At 48.2% G+C, this 14,168-nt stretch overlaps 1 protein-coding gene and 1 long non-coding RNA gene across 2 annotated transcripts; one reads left to right on the top strand and one right to left on the bottom strand.

Annotated features, from left to right (window-relative positions):
- The first annotated feature begins 2,006 nt into the window (after positions 1-2,006).
- Positions 2,007-13,398, top strand: LOC108640969. Its single transcript, XR_001921646.3, has 3 exons — positions 2,007-2,055; positions 3,551-3,692; positions 12,040-13,398. It is a non-coding gene; the product is annotated as an uncharacterized LOC108640969 (long non-coding RNA).
- Positions 3,513-5,149, bottom strand: LOC103753853 (transcription cofactor HES-6). Its single transcript, XM_018080053.3, has 4 exons — positions 5,087-5,149; positions 4,576-4,671; positions 4,358-4,436; positions 3,513-3,958 (listed from the first exon to the last, which is right to left on the bottom strand). The coding sequence occupies exons 1-4, from the start codon at positions 5,147-5,149 to the stop codon at positions 3,513-3,515; spliced, it is 684 nt and encodes a 227-aa protein (XP_017935542.3).
- Positions 13,399-14,168: the final 770 nt, after the last annotated feature.

Below are 14,168 nucleotides of genomic sequence, written 5' to 3'. Positions count from 1 at the left end.
GGCCTTAAGTTCTCTTACTTACTCATGAACCTCTGTACTTTCCTAATGAAAAAGGACTTGGTCCTGTCTTCTGAGAAATAACCGAGTGTTTCCTTGGCTTCCGTGAGAGCAGGTCTGGGAGTGAAGTTTATATAAAGGGAACTGCTGTGCACATGGGTATTTTGTCCACCTGGGCTTATGTTGGTATATGAATCAGTAATTGCTTTGTATTAAAGGCATATGAGGGTCCTGAGCTTTGGATCCAGCCTTTCCCACATCCTCGTGTCCTTAGCAATTGGCCTCTGCTTTTAATGCTCCATTCACAAACCCAAGGTTGTGGGTTCTATCCCTGTGTGGGACTTGATGATCCTTTGTGTCCCTTCCAACTCAGAATATTCTGTGATTCTGTGACATGTCTGGAACACTACTTTGGCAGGGGACAAACAAAGCCCAGATCTGCACCAGGCTGTCCCAGCCCTGCGTATGCTGGGGGAGATGTGGTGTATCTTGTGACTGTTTCTGGCAAACAAGTCTGTCTGGCCATGCCTGAGCTGAGGAATCTTGTCTGGGTGCTTGTGTTGGCCGTTTTCAGTCCTGAAACACCTGGGTGTGCAGTATCCCTGTTGTCAGTGCCTCCAAACCCCTGTGCCTTAGGCCTGTAGTCCCAGGTGAGAATGGTGGAGCAGCCTTGAAAGTGCCTCATCTGGGTTCTGGGGGACCAATCCCTGGGCTTGGCACCTCAGGCAGCCAAGAGACACAGCCATGGGCACCTGCAAATAGCAGGTGCAAATAGCATCTGTCTGGGTTCTGCTGCTGTGTCCAGAACTGTGTGATGGGGCAGCTTCAAACACCAGCTTACAAGGACAGTGCTCTCTACTCCTCACTAGCCAGCTGGCTGGAGCAGCTGCTCCATTCCATCTTTTTGGGAGAAGATGGTAGCAGCTGCCAATTCTTGGGTTGTCAGTGGAGAGGTGCCCACACTTGAGAGCGAGATATTATTGCTCTTGTACAATCCCAGTTTTGATAAAACCGGATGGGTTTGAGGTAAATATGGAGTTCCCTTGTCAAACGTAAGTAGGAGCTGAAATTCATGTGTTTGAAGTGCTATGAGTAATCCTCTGCCTTTCTGAAGAAACTGTATTTTTCCTGAAAAACTAGTGACTTGCAATGGATTCCCGCAGCACTAGTTGGATACGTGACAAGGAGATCATATAAAAGGTCACCCTTGGTTTGAAATGAAGGCAGTGAAAAATGAGTGTCTTGTACTAAAACTGTTACTGGAGATTGTTGGCCAAGTATTGCAGTCTCACTTTTCTATTTTTAAAACTCTCTCACCAGCTGTGATGTGACCCTTCCCTCCACACCCACAACAGAAAAAAGCCCTTACTGATTAGAAACAGGAAATAATAAAACTCACTAACCACAAAGTATTTTCAGACACAAAATAAACAAGCAGAGATGGTGAGAAGTAGATATTTCCCACTGATCTCTTTTCAGCACGGTAACCATAGCTGATAATTATAGTCACTGGAGATTTACAGCTTTTAGAGGGATTGTATGATTTTAAGTTGATGCTGTCAAGCTGTAGTAAAATATTTTCATCACAGCCTCTCCCAGGATAACAATAAGGTGGCCACAAGTGTCATGAGGTGCATTATTGACACCATCTAGAAGTAAAAGAACACTTCAGGTTTGATCCTGGGCAGGGAGCTGCTCCTCTTGTCAGTCCCACTGGTGTTCAATGGAGCTTCCTCTAGTGAGTACAGCTGTGGGGGATTTTATGGGGTGGGATTTTTATCTAAACTCAGCAACGTGTGTGATAATAAACTGGTAAGGTCTTTAATGTCTTTTCTCTTCCAGGATTTTGTGGTTTGCTTTGCCTGATAGTTTTCTCCACCTATGAGTGTTCTGTGCCCTTTGCTGCAGTGGTTTGCTTGGGGTGGCCCCAGCTCCCAACCCTCTGGATCTTTGCAGTGGGATATTGTGTATTTTCCACACTGGTGATCATTCTGGAGGTTCCTGTCAGCAAAGGGGGAAGTCCTAATTTTCAGGCCGAGGATACAAACTGAGGTTGAGGTAAGATCTGTACAATTCTATGCCTTTACCTGACTTCTGACCCCATGGTTGAAGAAACCCGCCTTGTCTCCTTGCAGCCATGTGTAGGCCAGTTGTTTCTCCCACCACCCTTATACCACTGCTCCTAATGGCTCTTCAAGAAGGCTGGATAAAAAGGAAAGCTTCACAGAAAAAGATGCTAAACCCAGAGGTGCTGGTTTTCACTCCTGAGGCACCTCATCAAATAGATCTCGCTGCATAATGAGCCCCTCTGAACTGCGGGTCCATTCATTAGTATGCGTGGTGTTTGTTTAAGAGCTCCCTGCTCTTTTATTTTAACTGCGAGGAACTTTTAACTGCCTTTGAGATGAAAAACAGGGACCAAATGTTGCCAGCAAGCGAGCAGATTTGTCCCAGTCTTCTTGGTCCAATTTGCAGGAAATTTTACCTTCTGCCCTTTAGAGGATCTTTGTGATTCACTTATAAGTAAAAGCTGAAGCATTGATCCAGGCTGATAAAACCAGCTCCCTACTTCTTTCATAATTTTTAAATTGTTGCTGTGATCCAGGTAATGCTGTCTGTGTGTGTGGTGCACTCTGCTTCCCTACAAAGCATCAGGAGCAAAACCCAAAACAGCTCTTTCAACTGCATTAAGGAAAAACTATTTGTGAAAGAAGAAAACAAAAGCAGATGCTTGAGTACTGTTTATTCAGAGCATAAAGGACAAGGCTGGGAAAAGTATCAGTCATGATCTTCCAAGAGTTTATTTAGAACTTTTAGTTAAGGAAACAAACAAAAAAAAAATCCCTAAATATAACTATAAGTTACATATATATACATATACTAACACATAGCTCAGTAGTTTAAGAGCGATGTCAGGATGTCCAGGTGGCTGGGAACAACACAGCCAGAGTGAGCAACCCAGAGAGCATTTCTAAACAGCCTCAAAAGTCCAGACCAAGTCTCTCCCTTTCTCTCTTTTTTTTTTTTTTTTCCTAACCACTGCAGCATTTTTACAGGAATTGACACTGGAATCTCCTACAGCTGCACAGGGGTAATAATAAAAATAAGAAGCCGAAGAGATCAGCTGTTTACCCCTTTATCCAACAAAGTTATCTCAGCGGTTTATGTGAGATCTGAGAGGTAACTGATGCCAGAAAGGGCCATTGTCTGTTGTTTTGTATTTTTATTAATAGGAAGTTAATTATTTTAGAACATGAGACAAGAAAACTATATAATTAATATAAGCTAAAGAGCATAAGAGGGTTCTATACAATAATTTAGATGTATTAAATAAATAAAAAATAATAGCAGCCTTCTACAATGCAGGCTACACGTAGGTTTACTTCGGCTTGAAGTACCCTGGTCTTTAGTACACCTACAGGAACAGACTTGCTCCACAAGTGTTTTAAAGAAACATATCTATAAGATACATACGTAAGAGTGTCTAAGGTTAGGATAAAAATTGAAAACACACTTTACCATGGTCTCCACATATCTAATGATCCCATTCTAGGGTTGTTATGGGAAAAATTTGGCTGCAGGACCTGTCTGGGAGGCGCAGCATCAACCTGGTTGAAAACCGACAGCAACGGCACCTGGAAGGAATTTTTGGAAGCCTGCTTGTTCTCTGCAGAGTAGAAGCGCTCCTGTGCCAGGTTTGTGCCCCGATTGCTCCCCTTAGGGCTCAGGGGACCTTTTGGCGTCAAGAGAGGCTGTTGAGATGGGCTGGAAGACCTCAGTGCTGCTTTGCAGGTATCTTCACCAGACCTGGGCAAGGATTTCAGCAGGTGGTTTAGCAGGCGCGCCCCGAGGCTCTTGTCCATCCACTCACAGGTGAGAAGGAGGTTGTGCACCTCGTGCATGCACTGAATGTACCCAGTGCTGTACCTCTGCTGGGCTTCCAGACCCACTTTGGAGTCAGCTGCATTGGTGAGGAGACAAAGGGGAGTTGGTGAGAGGGTAAAAGCTGACTGGTGTGTTCCTGCTGGGAAACCTTCACCAGGTTTCCTGGGGGGCTCACTCTGAAGCCACTGGACTTTCCTAGAAGATGCCTCGTTTGCAGGGAGAAGGTGAGCAGGGTGTGAGCCCTGGTGCTCTGCTGCCTACTGCAGAGGCAAAACTACGCCAAAAAGCAGAAATAGGCTTGGGAAGGAAAAAACACCTTGCCCGAATCAACCAGTGCCCAGCTCCATCTCCCCATCTAGTGGAGAAAGCCGAACCCAAGCAGCAGCCCGGGCCTCGGCTGGTTTGGATGATGCTTTTGCCAGTCTGGCAGGGGATCAAACCTGCTGCCACCCTCCTGCCCGGCACGAGCACTCACCCATCATCTTGCTGCTCTGGATGTTCTGGAGGTGCTTCACCGTCATTTCAAGGATGTCTGCTTTTTCCAGTTTAGACTGCTGATAAGGAAGGAGAGCAGCAGTTAGAGGGAATGAAGGGTTTGCACCATGCCCAGTTTCTCAAAAAATGAGAACAACCCCACCCCTCAGATTTCCCACCAGCAAAAGAACAAAAAGCAGCATAAAAATGAGCACTTACATCCAGGTGAAATGCTCCCACAACTGTCTCCTTCAGCTGGTCTAAGCAGTTATTAATCCTTTCCCTTCGCTTCCGCTCAATGAGGGGTTTCCTTAACTGGCAAAGAAAAGGAGCAGGAAAATTGCAGGTGGTATTTTTTTCTTCCCCTCCCTGCTGCAGTTCAGTGAGGTCAGAGAGTCCCATCCCCTGTGTGAAGCCAGTGTGGGGTGGCACAGGGCTCAGCAGGAACAAGATGAAGATGGATGTGTACCATCTTCAGCCATGGCCTGTCCCTTAGATAGCATCAGCCCTCAATTCTCCCACCTCCACTCATTTTATGCAGGGTTCACCCAAACAGAGAGAAGCAGAGAAAGGGAGCGGGGAGAAAAAACCCACCCATGTGGGTTAATTTCAGAGAAAACATCTTTATAATATGAGGAAAATAACTGTCCCCCTTTTCTTTCCTGGAAGCAGTGCCCATAGCCCCAGCACCCATCATTCACATGCCTGGTGCAGCGCAGAGGGCACGTACCTTCCTCTCCTCCTTGGTGCTGGTGAGCTTGTGGGTGCTGCCCGGGGTGGCTGTGGCAGTCATCCTAATCCAGGCACGGGGTGGGAAGGAGGCACTCGGGCACTGGGTCGCTCCGTTTCCAGTTGGGCTCTTTGCTGCTCCGCCGCTCCTCCTGCTGTATTTATAACCCCGAATTAGCATGTGAAAGGGAACTGTCCTTGGCGGGACTACTTTTCCCACACGAGGGGTCGAGCCCGGAGGTTTGTGGCCATCAATCAAAGCTGACAGGTCACTGCTTCTTTTCAATGAGCACGCCAGCCCCCCCAAACGGCGACAGATGTCCGGCCTCCGACGCTGGGCTTTGGAGGGATCTTTTGTTAGGGAAGAAGGGAAGGAAAATGGGCGCGCTCTGAGCAGCTTGCACGGCTCCTCGTTCAATTTGCACAGATTCCCAGGGAGGGAAACAATAGCCGGGAAGCAGTTGAGTTACACCTGGGAAAATGCCTTCTACTCATCTTTTTCCCCTCTATTTCCTTGAAGTGATGCCTGGTTTCACTTACTAACCTGACCCCAGCCATTTCACATCTTTGAAACAGCCTCTTAATTTAATAATAGAGTACTTCAGCTAGGAGTTCCCGCTCCCAGGGATTATTATTACAAGGAAACGATGATCGATTGAAAACTGTTGACAGCTGGTTGTTTTCATCACAGAAATCCTCTAGGGCAAACATGGGAACATTATTTACCTCTTGGGAACCTGAGTTCTCTGTCGCACATGGGCGGACGTAGGAAATATGTAACTCTTCCAGTTTTTGGTTGCCGTGTAGGATTTAATATTAAACTGACAGGCTATTGCAGATGCAAACTAACCCAGAGGTGAGTTAGTCCTGTGGGATTTTTACTTTGATTTCCCCCCTGCGATGCTGAAGGGGGCTTGTCTGTTCACTGCTGGTGTGGGAGCAGAGAAGCCTTTGGAGGAGTCTTGGTGCGGAGTGAGAATGCACTTCTATACTTCCTCACTTCTGCCTGGTTTGGGGGAGAGTATGAAGGTGTTTTTCATGACTGTGCATTTGCTTTCTGATGTTTGCTTTGCTAATGAGCAGGATTTGGCAGTGTCCTGTCGAGTCCTGCAGGTGAAGCCCTTTGGATTGGTGTCAAATGTGTCACCTTATTGAAGTGGAGAGGAAGGGGCCACAGTGGCTCAGAGGCACCGTCAGCCCTCCCAACTCACTGGTGGGATTTTCCAGCTCCCACTGTAGTGCTGTGGCTACAGAGCCCACTCCACTCAAGCTAAGGGTGGGATGTACCCTAGTAATAAAAGTGAGGACTTCATGTCCCTTGCTTAACCACAGCGTGGGTGGGTGTGTGTTTACTTGTGAGTAAATGCAAACATGCAGCATGTCTGCACACCCTGCTGCCTGGGCTCATCACGAAAACATGTCCCTGGACATGGAATCTGGCAGGCAGAGGCTGTTTGTCAGTCAGATACAGAGCTGGGGTGCAGCTACCTGGTTTTATAAGCGCACTGTTTGGCAGAGGCCTGGGATGAGCTGGTGTGGTTGTTGTGCTGGGAGAGGAGGGCTGGGAGGGTGAGGTTAATAACTTGTCCTTTGTGCCAGGTAAAGGGAGCAGGGATGGGCCCATTATCTCAGGTGTGTCCTCTGCAAAGACAGCGAAAGGAGGTGCCACTGCCCTGTGTTGGAGTCTCTCACATCAGCCAGCCCCAGCTGATCACCAGTGAAGACTCTTTTGGTTTTCCAAGATTTTTCCAGCCCACTTGGGAAGTGGATTGTTGCTGGTATTTATAGAAGGTGTAGCTGAGGCATCCATGACTCCAGCACCTTGGTATGGAGGAGGCAGTGGGTGGGCTGGAGTACAGGAAGGTTGGGTCGTTTCCTAGGGTGCTCCAGGCTGGAAGCATGTCACCTGGGAACACAGCTTCTGGCTGGGTTTGGCTCAAATGGTGGGTAAGGAAGAGAAGTCCACCATCTGCCCCCAGACACCCCTCCACCAGCACCTTATGCAGAAAAAGGCACCTTACCAAGGCAGTCAGGGCAGGAGGGGGAAGCCTGAGACCACCTTGGCTCGTGGCCCAACTGAGCATGGCAGAGGTGTCAGGAAATGCAGAATTACCTAAAAATTCCTAAAAGTGTGTCCTGTGCCTGTTGGCACCCCTCCTTGGGTGGGCATGGCTATAGGGCACCGTGTGTGCCTCCCATTTTAGTGGTCCCAGAGTCTGGCCAGCCCCCAGTGCCACCAGGAAAGGTGTCTCCAGTTTCTGTAGTGGTGGGACCTTGTTCCTCGCTCTCCCTTCCCTACTTGGCCTTCACTTGCTGCTTCTGCTTCACCTTCCCTTCTGCTTCCTTTATCCTGTGAGCTGCTGCCGAGGTCTGGGGTGAGTGGGATGCTCCACGAGACCATGATGCAAGCTGGTGGCAAGGCTTTGGGTCGAGGGGACAGCCAGGTGGGAGGGGAGGCCACGAGCAGTGCGGTGGCCCCCGGTGCCCAGCCACAGCCACTCAGGGTGAGCCCCTTTGCTTGCCCACGGGCATCTGCTCTGGGTGAGCTCATTTCAAGGTTCATTTGTAAGACAGCACCACAGTGAAAAAGAAGAACAGCTTGTGCTGTAAACAGTTATTTTACACCTCTCAGTCACTGCAAAAGCCTTTATTTCGGAGGTGGGGAGTGCGGGCGGGAGAGCTGCCCTGGCTTGGGGGAAGGCCGACATCTGTGCTGGGGATTGGAGGTACCCAACAGGCCAATGCAAATGAGCATTACAGGGAGCTTACTGCAAATTCCTGCTTTCCCTTTGCACTGCCACTGCCAGGTTTCACTGAAAAGGGGATTCTCCTTTGTAAACAAAGCCTCCCTTTTTTTTTCCTGGGCTCTCCAAGAAAAAAAAAAAAAAAAAGGAAAGAGAAAGGGGTGAGTGCTGCTTAGAGTTTTCTTTTTTGCTATTTTTCTACGTTTCACACCCCGGAGAAAGAAAACAACTTTTAACATCTGTTCCTGCACTTTTTAAGAGGGAAAGAAAGGCTCTTGAAAAGGGGGAAAGTGTGGCAGATGTTGGCAGGTTCCCTCCAACGCAGATGTCTTGCTCTGAAGAAAACTTTCTTTGGGGATTGGCGGCCAGGGCTAATCTTTGACTCGGGCCACGCGACTGCTGAGCGAATGGAGGGACGTGGGAAAGCGCCGCCGAACAAAGGGGCTTATTCAAACAAACCTGAGAGCCGTGAACAATCTAATAACCAGCAGAGAAATGGTCAGCGGCCCCCGGCCCCAACAGGGAGGGCTTCGGGGCAGCCGGTGGCCACGGGACAAGGGAATTTGACCGTGTCCCCAGGGCTGCAAGCAGGGGTGTCTCTTCCTTGCCCCCAGTCTGCTCCCTCTGGGGCATCCAAGGCAGTGCTTTGGCCAAGGACAATCGTTCTCGAGGTGCTGAATGGTCTTGGCTGCCCCACGGCGACAGCAGAGGAGATGGAGGGCAGGTGGGCTGGGCTGGGCTGCCCCACACACACCAGCCAAGGCAGCAAGAGAGGAGTGACTGTTGGACAGCAGGGATGTCTTTGGTTAAGCTTTTAAAAAAGAGGTTCTGCCAAGATAATCAGTAGGACTGGGGGTTTTTATTATTATTATTAGGACCGGTTGAAGGAGGCTTGTGAAACTGATCTTGGTAGAAAAAAAAAAGTGTTTATTTTAATTGTAAGCAAAAATGTTGAGAGAAAAAGGTATTTTCTGTAAACCTTTCAATCTCTTTCTTTCTGGCTGATAATACATTTTAAAATAAGGTTTTGCCATGAAAGCTGGTAATATTTCAGCTTAAGCACTTCATAGGAAAAAAGGGAGAAGCCCAGAGAGAAGGGAGCAGAGCCAAGAGGATTCACACAAGAAAGTAACTCATTCCAGTTTGCTGTTACAGCTGAAGAGCTTTGTAGATCATTCCTCTAATTCCTTCAAGTTTTGTTCTGCCTCATCTCTGTCCTGGTCCATTTTCTCTGGGCTCTGGTCAGGGCACAGCCTTTCCTGCCAGCAAGGCTGCCTTGTGCTGGGACAGCTCTGCCTGTTCCCTGCTCAGGGCTCGAGGGGAAAGCCCTGTGCAAGAAGCATTTGTAGCTGTCTGTGGGTTTGCTGGGGCTGGTTTTATGACAGCAGCTCTGTTTTCAGCACGTGCAGTGACGTGAGGTTTGTGGAGTGAGGAGCAAAGCGTGGGTTTGGGAGCAGGCAGGGTAAGGTGGGGGCAGCTGCTTGCTGCCGGCATGGGGAGTGGGTTGGCCCTGATGTGAAACCACAGGGCACCCTGTACACCTTGCATTCCCTCCCTCGGGTCCGGCTCCAGACCCGCCTTGCTGTGAGCAAACACTCTCTGAGGAGAGGCTGTTTTACAGGGGCTTTAGTCATTCTGAATAAAGAGGGTTTTGTCCAGCTCTTTTTCAGAAGGTCAGTTGTGGCTCAAGGTTGAGGTTTAAAACTGAGGGGTAAAGCTCTCCTTCAGAATGTTTAAATCTGGATGCTTCTCAACAGCTGTAAATCCCAAGAACCCTGTCCTGAAGCCCTGTGTCACCAGGGGTGTTTTGCTACCAAAATGTTACAGCAGGAGAGGAATGTGAGAGCAGCAGGACGTGCCGGCGTGGTGACTGGATGTGCCGGGTCTGGAGGGTGCAGGCAGTGCCTGGGCAGGCAGGCTGGCTCCCGGCACAGAGGCAACTCAGCCACAGTCTCCTGGGGATTACTCACTGCTGGATGGCCCGAGGGCACTGGGGCTACACCTCCAGACTGGCCTCAGTTTGGGACATTGTACCTGCCGTGTCCCACCTCAGACCCACCTGTAGCAGGGTCTGCAGGGGGACCATGTGTCCTGCAGCCCGGCCAGGATGGATAGAGCTGGAAAAAAGCTGGAGCAAAAAAGCAGGGGATGATTTATTTGTGCTTGGGGCGTGGAGAAGAGCACTTGCAGTCATTTCCTGTGTTAAGGAGAATGGGCTGAGGGCACAGCCTCGATGAACAGATGCCACCCACAGAGGGACATGGGGCCAAGGGCACCATCAGAGCTTGCAGCGAGGGGAGCTATGGCTGTGCTGGGGAAGGCTGCTCCAAAGACCTGTGTTGGAATCCTTGGAGCTGGGGTGACACTGTGTGCACCAGGTCACTGTTTCTGGCAGAGGGCTGGGAAGTGATGGGGTTTGTGGCTGGGTGAGTGGGGAAGAGGCACAGGGGATCTGGCAGATGAGTTTGATGTCTATGGTAAGTGGTGGCCTATCAAGGCAATATCATGTGCAATATCCTGTGCAATTCACCATGGTGTAGGCAGGGGTAGGAGTGCAGTTCAAGGTTCACCTGCTCCAAAGACATTTGGTGGAGAGAGAGAGAGAGGTCACATATGGCACTGGACAGTGCTACATGCAGTATTTTCATCATAGAGAAAATCCAGCTCCAAAAGTAGCACTGGACATCTGGAAATTCTGTTGACATCTCTCACCTCCTTTACCAAGTACACCAAATCTCCCTGGCCCCAGCTCAACCTCCTGGGTACCAGCTGACTCTACCATCTTCGGGAGTGAACTCCTGGGATAGGAAATAATTACAAGGCTGGTACCAGCTGAGTAATTCTCAGCTTTTCTTTCACACACCCCCATCCAGCCTTCGTGTTAAGGATTAGCTGACGCTCCTGCCATTGTTCAAGGTGTCTCTCACCTGGCAGGTTAGCAGCTGGTAAGCTCCACAGCCCCACAGGAAGTCTTATCTGCTGCTTTGCAGCCAGAAAGCTGCAGCTTGAAATACAGCTCATGGCGCAAAAGAGTCCTATAGGAAGAAGAAAATCTGATAAGCTGTGTGGCTGGTGACAGACTGATAAGGGTTATCCCCTTGCCTGTGCCAAAGTGGTGGTAGGAGGAAGAAGAGCCAAACTTCACAAAGATGGCACAGGGGGCTTTCAGGGAGTGTTCAGGGGGATACTTGAACTTTCCTTATGTGGCATCCCAGGAGTTACTTCATTCAGGAGGGCAGCCCTGGGCATTCTCACACTGTGTGCATGAGATGTTACCAGATGTCACCTGAGAATGAGCCTGATCTATAATGTAGCAAATTCTTGGTTTATTCAGCAAGATTTGCTTTCACAACAAGATGGGTGCCTAACTCCCCAAACATCAGGACCTGGGGCTCAGCATCCTGCACCCCACCCCCTACACATCCCGTTCTGCAACCCCTGCACATCCCACACAGCCTGTTTCTTCTTAGCTTCTCAGTTCTCGAGGCCACAGAATTATCTAAGTTTCACCTTTGTGAGAAAAATATCTCCTCTGTGGATAAATGCAGCATTTGTCCTGGCTCGGCCATGCACCAACACTTCCTTTTTATAGTATGTGTGTATACGTGTACTGACACCACATCCTGACCCCCTGACACAAAATACCTTGTCAGCATGAATGAGGCAGCAAAGCCAGTCATCATCCATGCTCTTCAGGGAGGGTGATCTGCAGCCCTCCTGCCCATGTGCTGTTCTGGGCCTTGCCTGGGTGGGTGCCTGGGCTGCTGCTGCAGGGGCAGCAGGACAGCCCATGGGGGCACCAGGCTTACCAGAAGCCTTTCCTACCAGCTGCCTGTTTCTGGTGCTGCAGGGCTGGGATTGCAGCACCTGAGGAAGTGGGGAAACACACACTTGGGTGGTTTTTTGCACTTGCTGGTTCAGTCTCAGCACAGCCCAGCTGCTGCCGTGGCAGTGGAAAACACGAGGGTTTAGGAGGGGAGAGCATGAACCTCAGAGTCTCTGGTTCTTTGAGCCAAGACCATCCTAGGTTGTTTGTAAAATCTCAGGTTGTTCTCTAAGCTGTTTTTTGGCATCTGTATTTTTGTAACTAATTTTTTACCAATTAAAGCAAAAAGTTTTATACTGGTTTTTTGTTTACAAATACTGTCTGGTTTAAACTGTCTCTCCTCTTTAATTTCTTTACTTTTTTCCCCTCTTCAAATGTATCTAGGAGACTGCCTTTTATTACAGGGATGAGCATTTCTTATTCTTCTGGAGGAACCAAAAGGTGTAGGAAGTCCAGGGACATAATCACTTGTGGGTACTAAAACCAGGGCCCTGACAGGATGAAGAACAGCCAGGACCTGTGAGAAGGTGGGTGACACTCCATAGGCCGGGATCTGGGAAAGGGAAAAGCAGTTTTGGCTTCTCCATAATGAGGCACATAAAAATACTAACAAACCCCCTGCTATCACAACCCTTTTTTTCTTTCTTGTCTATTTTTGGGGTTGCTCTGTCAAAAAAAACAAGAGGCCATGGCACACATGAGCTCCCTAATTTTCCAGAATAATACCTGCAACCAACTGGGTGTCTTGTTGTATTTCCAAGGTGATGTTTCCTCCCATCTCCCCATTCCAGGTACATATGTGTGCACATGTGCAGACAGTGATACAACTTCGCACTTGCACACGGACAATTTTCACAAGATACAATTTTGCCACAGAATGTAAATAAACTTTCTTTTGAAGGTGTGTCCTGCTGAGCTGGGGGGAAGGAGCTCAGCCCTTCCCCAAAGCAGCGCCTGATTGAAGGTGGGGACAGGCAGAGCTCTGGAGTGCCCTCCTCCTCAGGAGCCGGGGATCTCATCAGGACAAGGAGAGGCCCCGAAAAGCTTTGGAGGGTCTGTATGTATTTGCTGGAGTGGCTCAACACAGTTTTGAGTGTCAAGAGATGTGACAGCGGCTCCTGTGTTAACTCAGCCCCCCAGTGGTCGAGCCCCAATCCAGCTGAACAGCAGCACTAAGCCCATGCCCTCCACTGCAGCACGTTTCTGCTGGAAGAGCTAATTAATTAATTTCTGCAAAGCCCCTTGAAGGGGTAAAGGGCTAAGTAAGTGCATAGCAGCGTTATTCAGAGGGTATGAGCTTCAGGGCTTAACGGGAGCTACTTAAATATGAACTGAGTGAGTAACCTTGGTTTGCAAATTCTTTATAATGTAAAAGAACGGGGAAAGCATCTAAAAAAACCAAACACCACCAGTCATTTTCAGCAGTGTTCACAGCCTTGTATCTTTCTGCATGATTTGGGATTTGTAGTGTATTTGCTTCCAGTTCTATCAAATTAATGGATGTATTTATTTGACTGGGGGTTTTTTTGTTTGGGTTTTTTTGGTTTCTTTTTAGCTCAGGAAATATTTTCTACTACAGTGCTGTTTTTCAGGGTGACTTCTGTTAATTCCTTTCATGTTTACCATGCTGATGGAAACCTGGTTTTGACATTAGTAGGAGATTCTCCCTAGAATGGATGCTGCGCTTTGTAGATAACTTTCAATTGTTCCACACTAATAAAAACTTTATTAAAAGGACTTGCTCTCCAGGAAAGGAATTTGCATTGGATTTTTTCCTATGATTCTTCTGGCAATTGTTTTTGTTTTCTGACAATCTTTACATGCTACCCTTAGTTCTTGTGATTCGCAATAAAATTTTTAAAATGTGCTCTAATTCTGAAATGGCACCTTGAATTGAGGATAAATCATAACATCCATGTAAGAAAAAAAAGTCCAACTGATATGGGAGACAATCACATTTATTTGTGTTTTCTACTGTAAATAGGATTTGGAGGCAGGGCAGGTGAGTCTGTTCATTTTGTATTAACTGAATGAACTGAAAGGTAACAAAATACTTCTTTGAGAAAAGCTTCAAGAGTCTGCAGTGAACACCTCCAACTAGTAATGGGTGAAACACAGTTTCAGGGGCAGTCACAGGCACTTTTGTAACCTGGTGATGAAATTCAGCCACTGTAGCTTGGTCCAAAGTCCATGGAAAGACTCAGGACTCTTGTTCTGCCAGACTTGAAGATGTTCAGCATAACCACAGTTGTCTCTGCTCCTAATATTTCCTCCCCAAAGCCTTTTCCCTGAAACACTTTGGCAGGAACAAGGAGCCTGGGCTCTGGCCTGTGAATCACACCAGTGCATGCCTATGCCCAGTTAAAACATTAACTGGATGTTGGTTCTCTTCTTTCCTCCTTGTGTGTTTGTCCAGACAGCTGACAAGACGACCCAGATTATTTTCTCAGATGATCTGTGTTGTGCCTTTTCAGATGGCCATGTAGGTGACAGAGGAGCACCTCTATCCCATC

Source organism: Manacus vitellinus, unplaced genomic scaffold, assembly GCF_001715985.3.
Source record: "Manacus vitellinus isolate BGI_N305 unplaced genomic scaffold, ASM171598v3 scaffold_49_pilon, whole genome shotgun sequence".
NCBI lineage: Eukaryota > Metazoa > Chordata > Aves > Passeriformes > Pipridae > Manacus > Manacus vitellinus.
The sequence above is the reverse complement of the archived record's forward strand: the minus strand, read 5'-3'. Positions and strand labels throughout refer to the sequence as shown.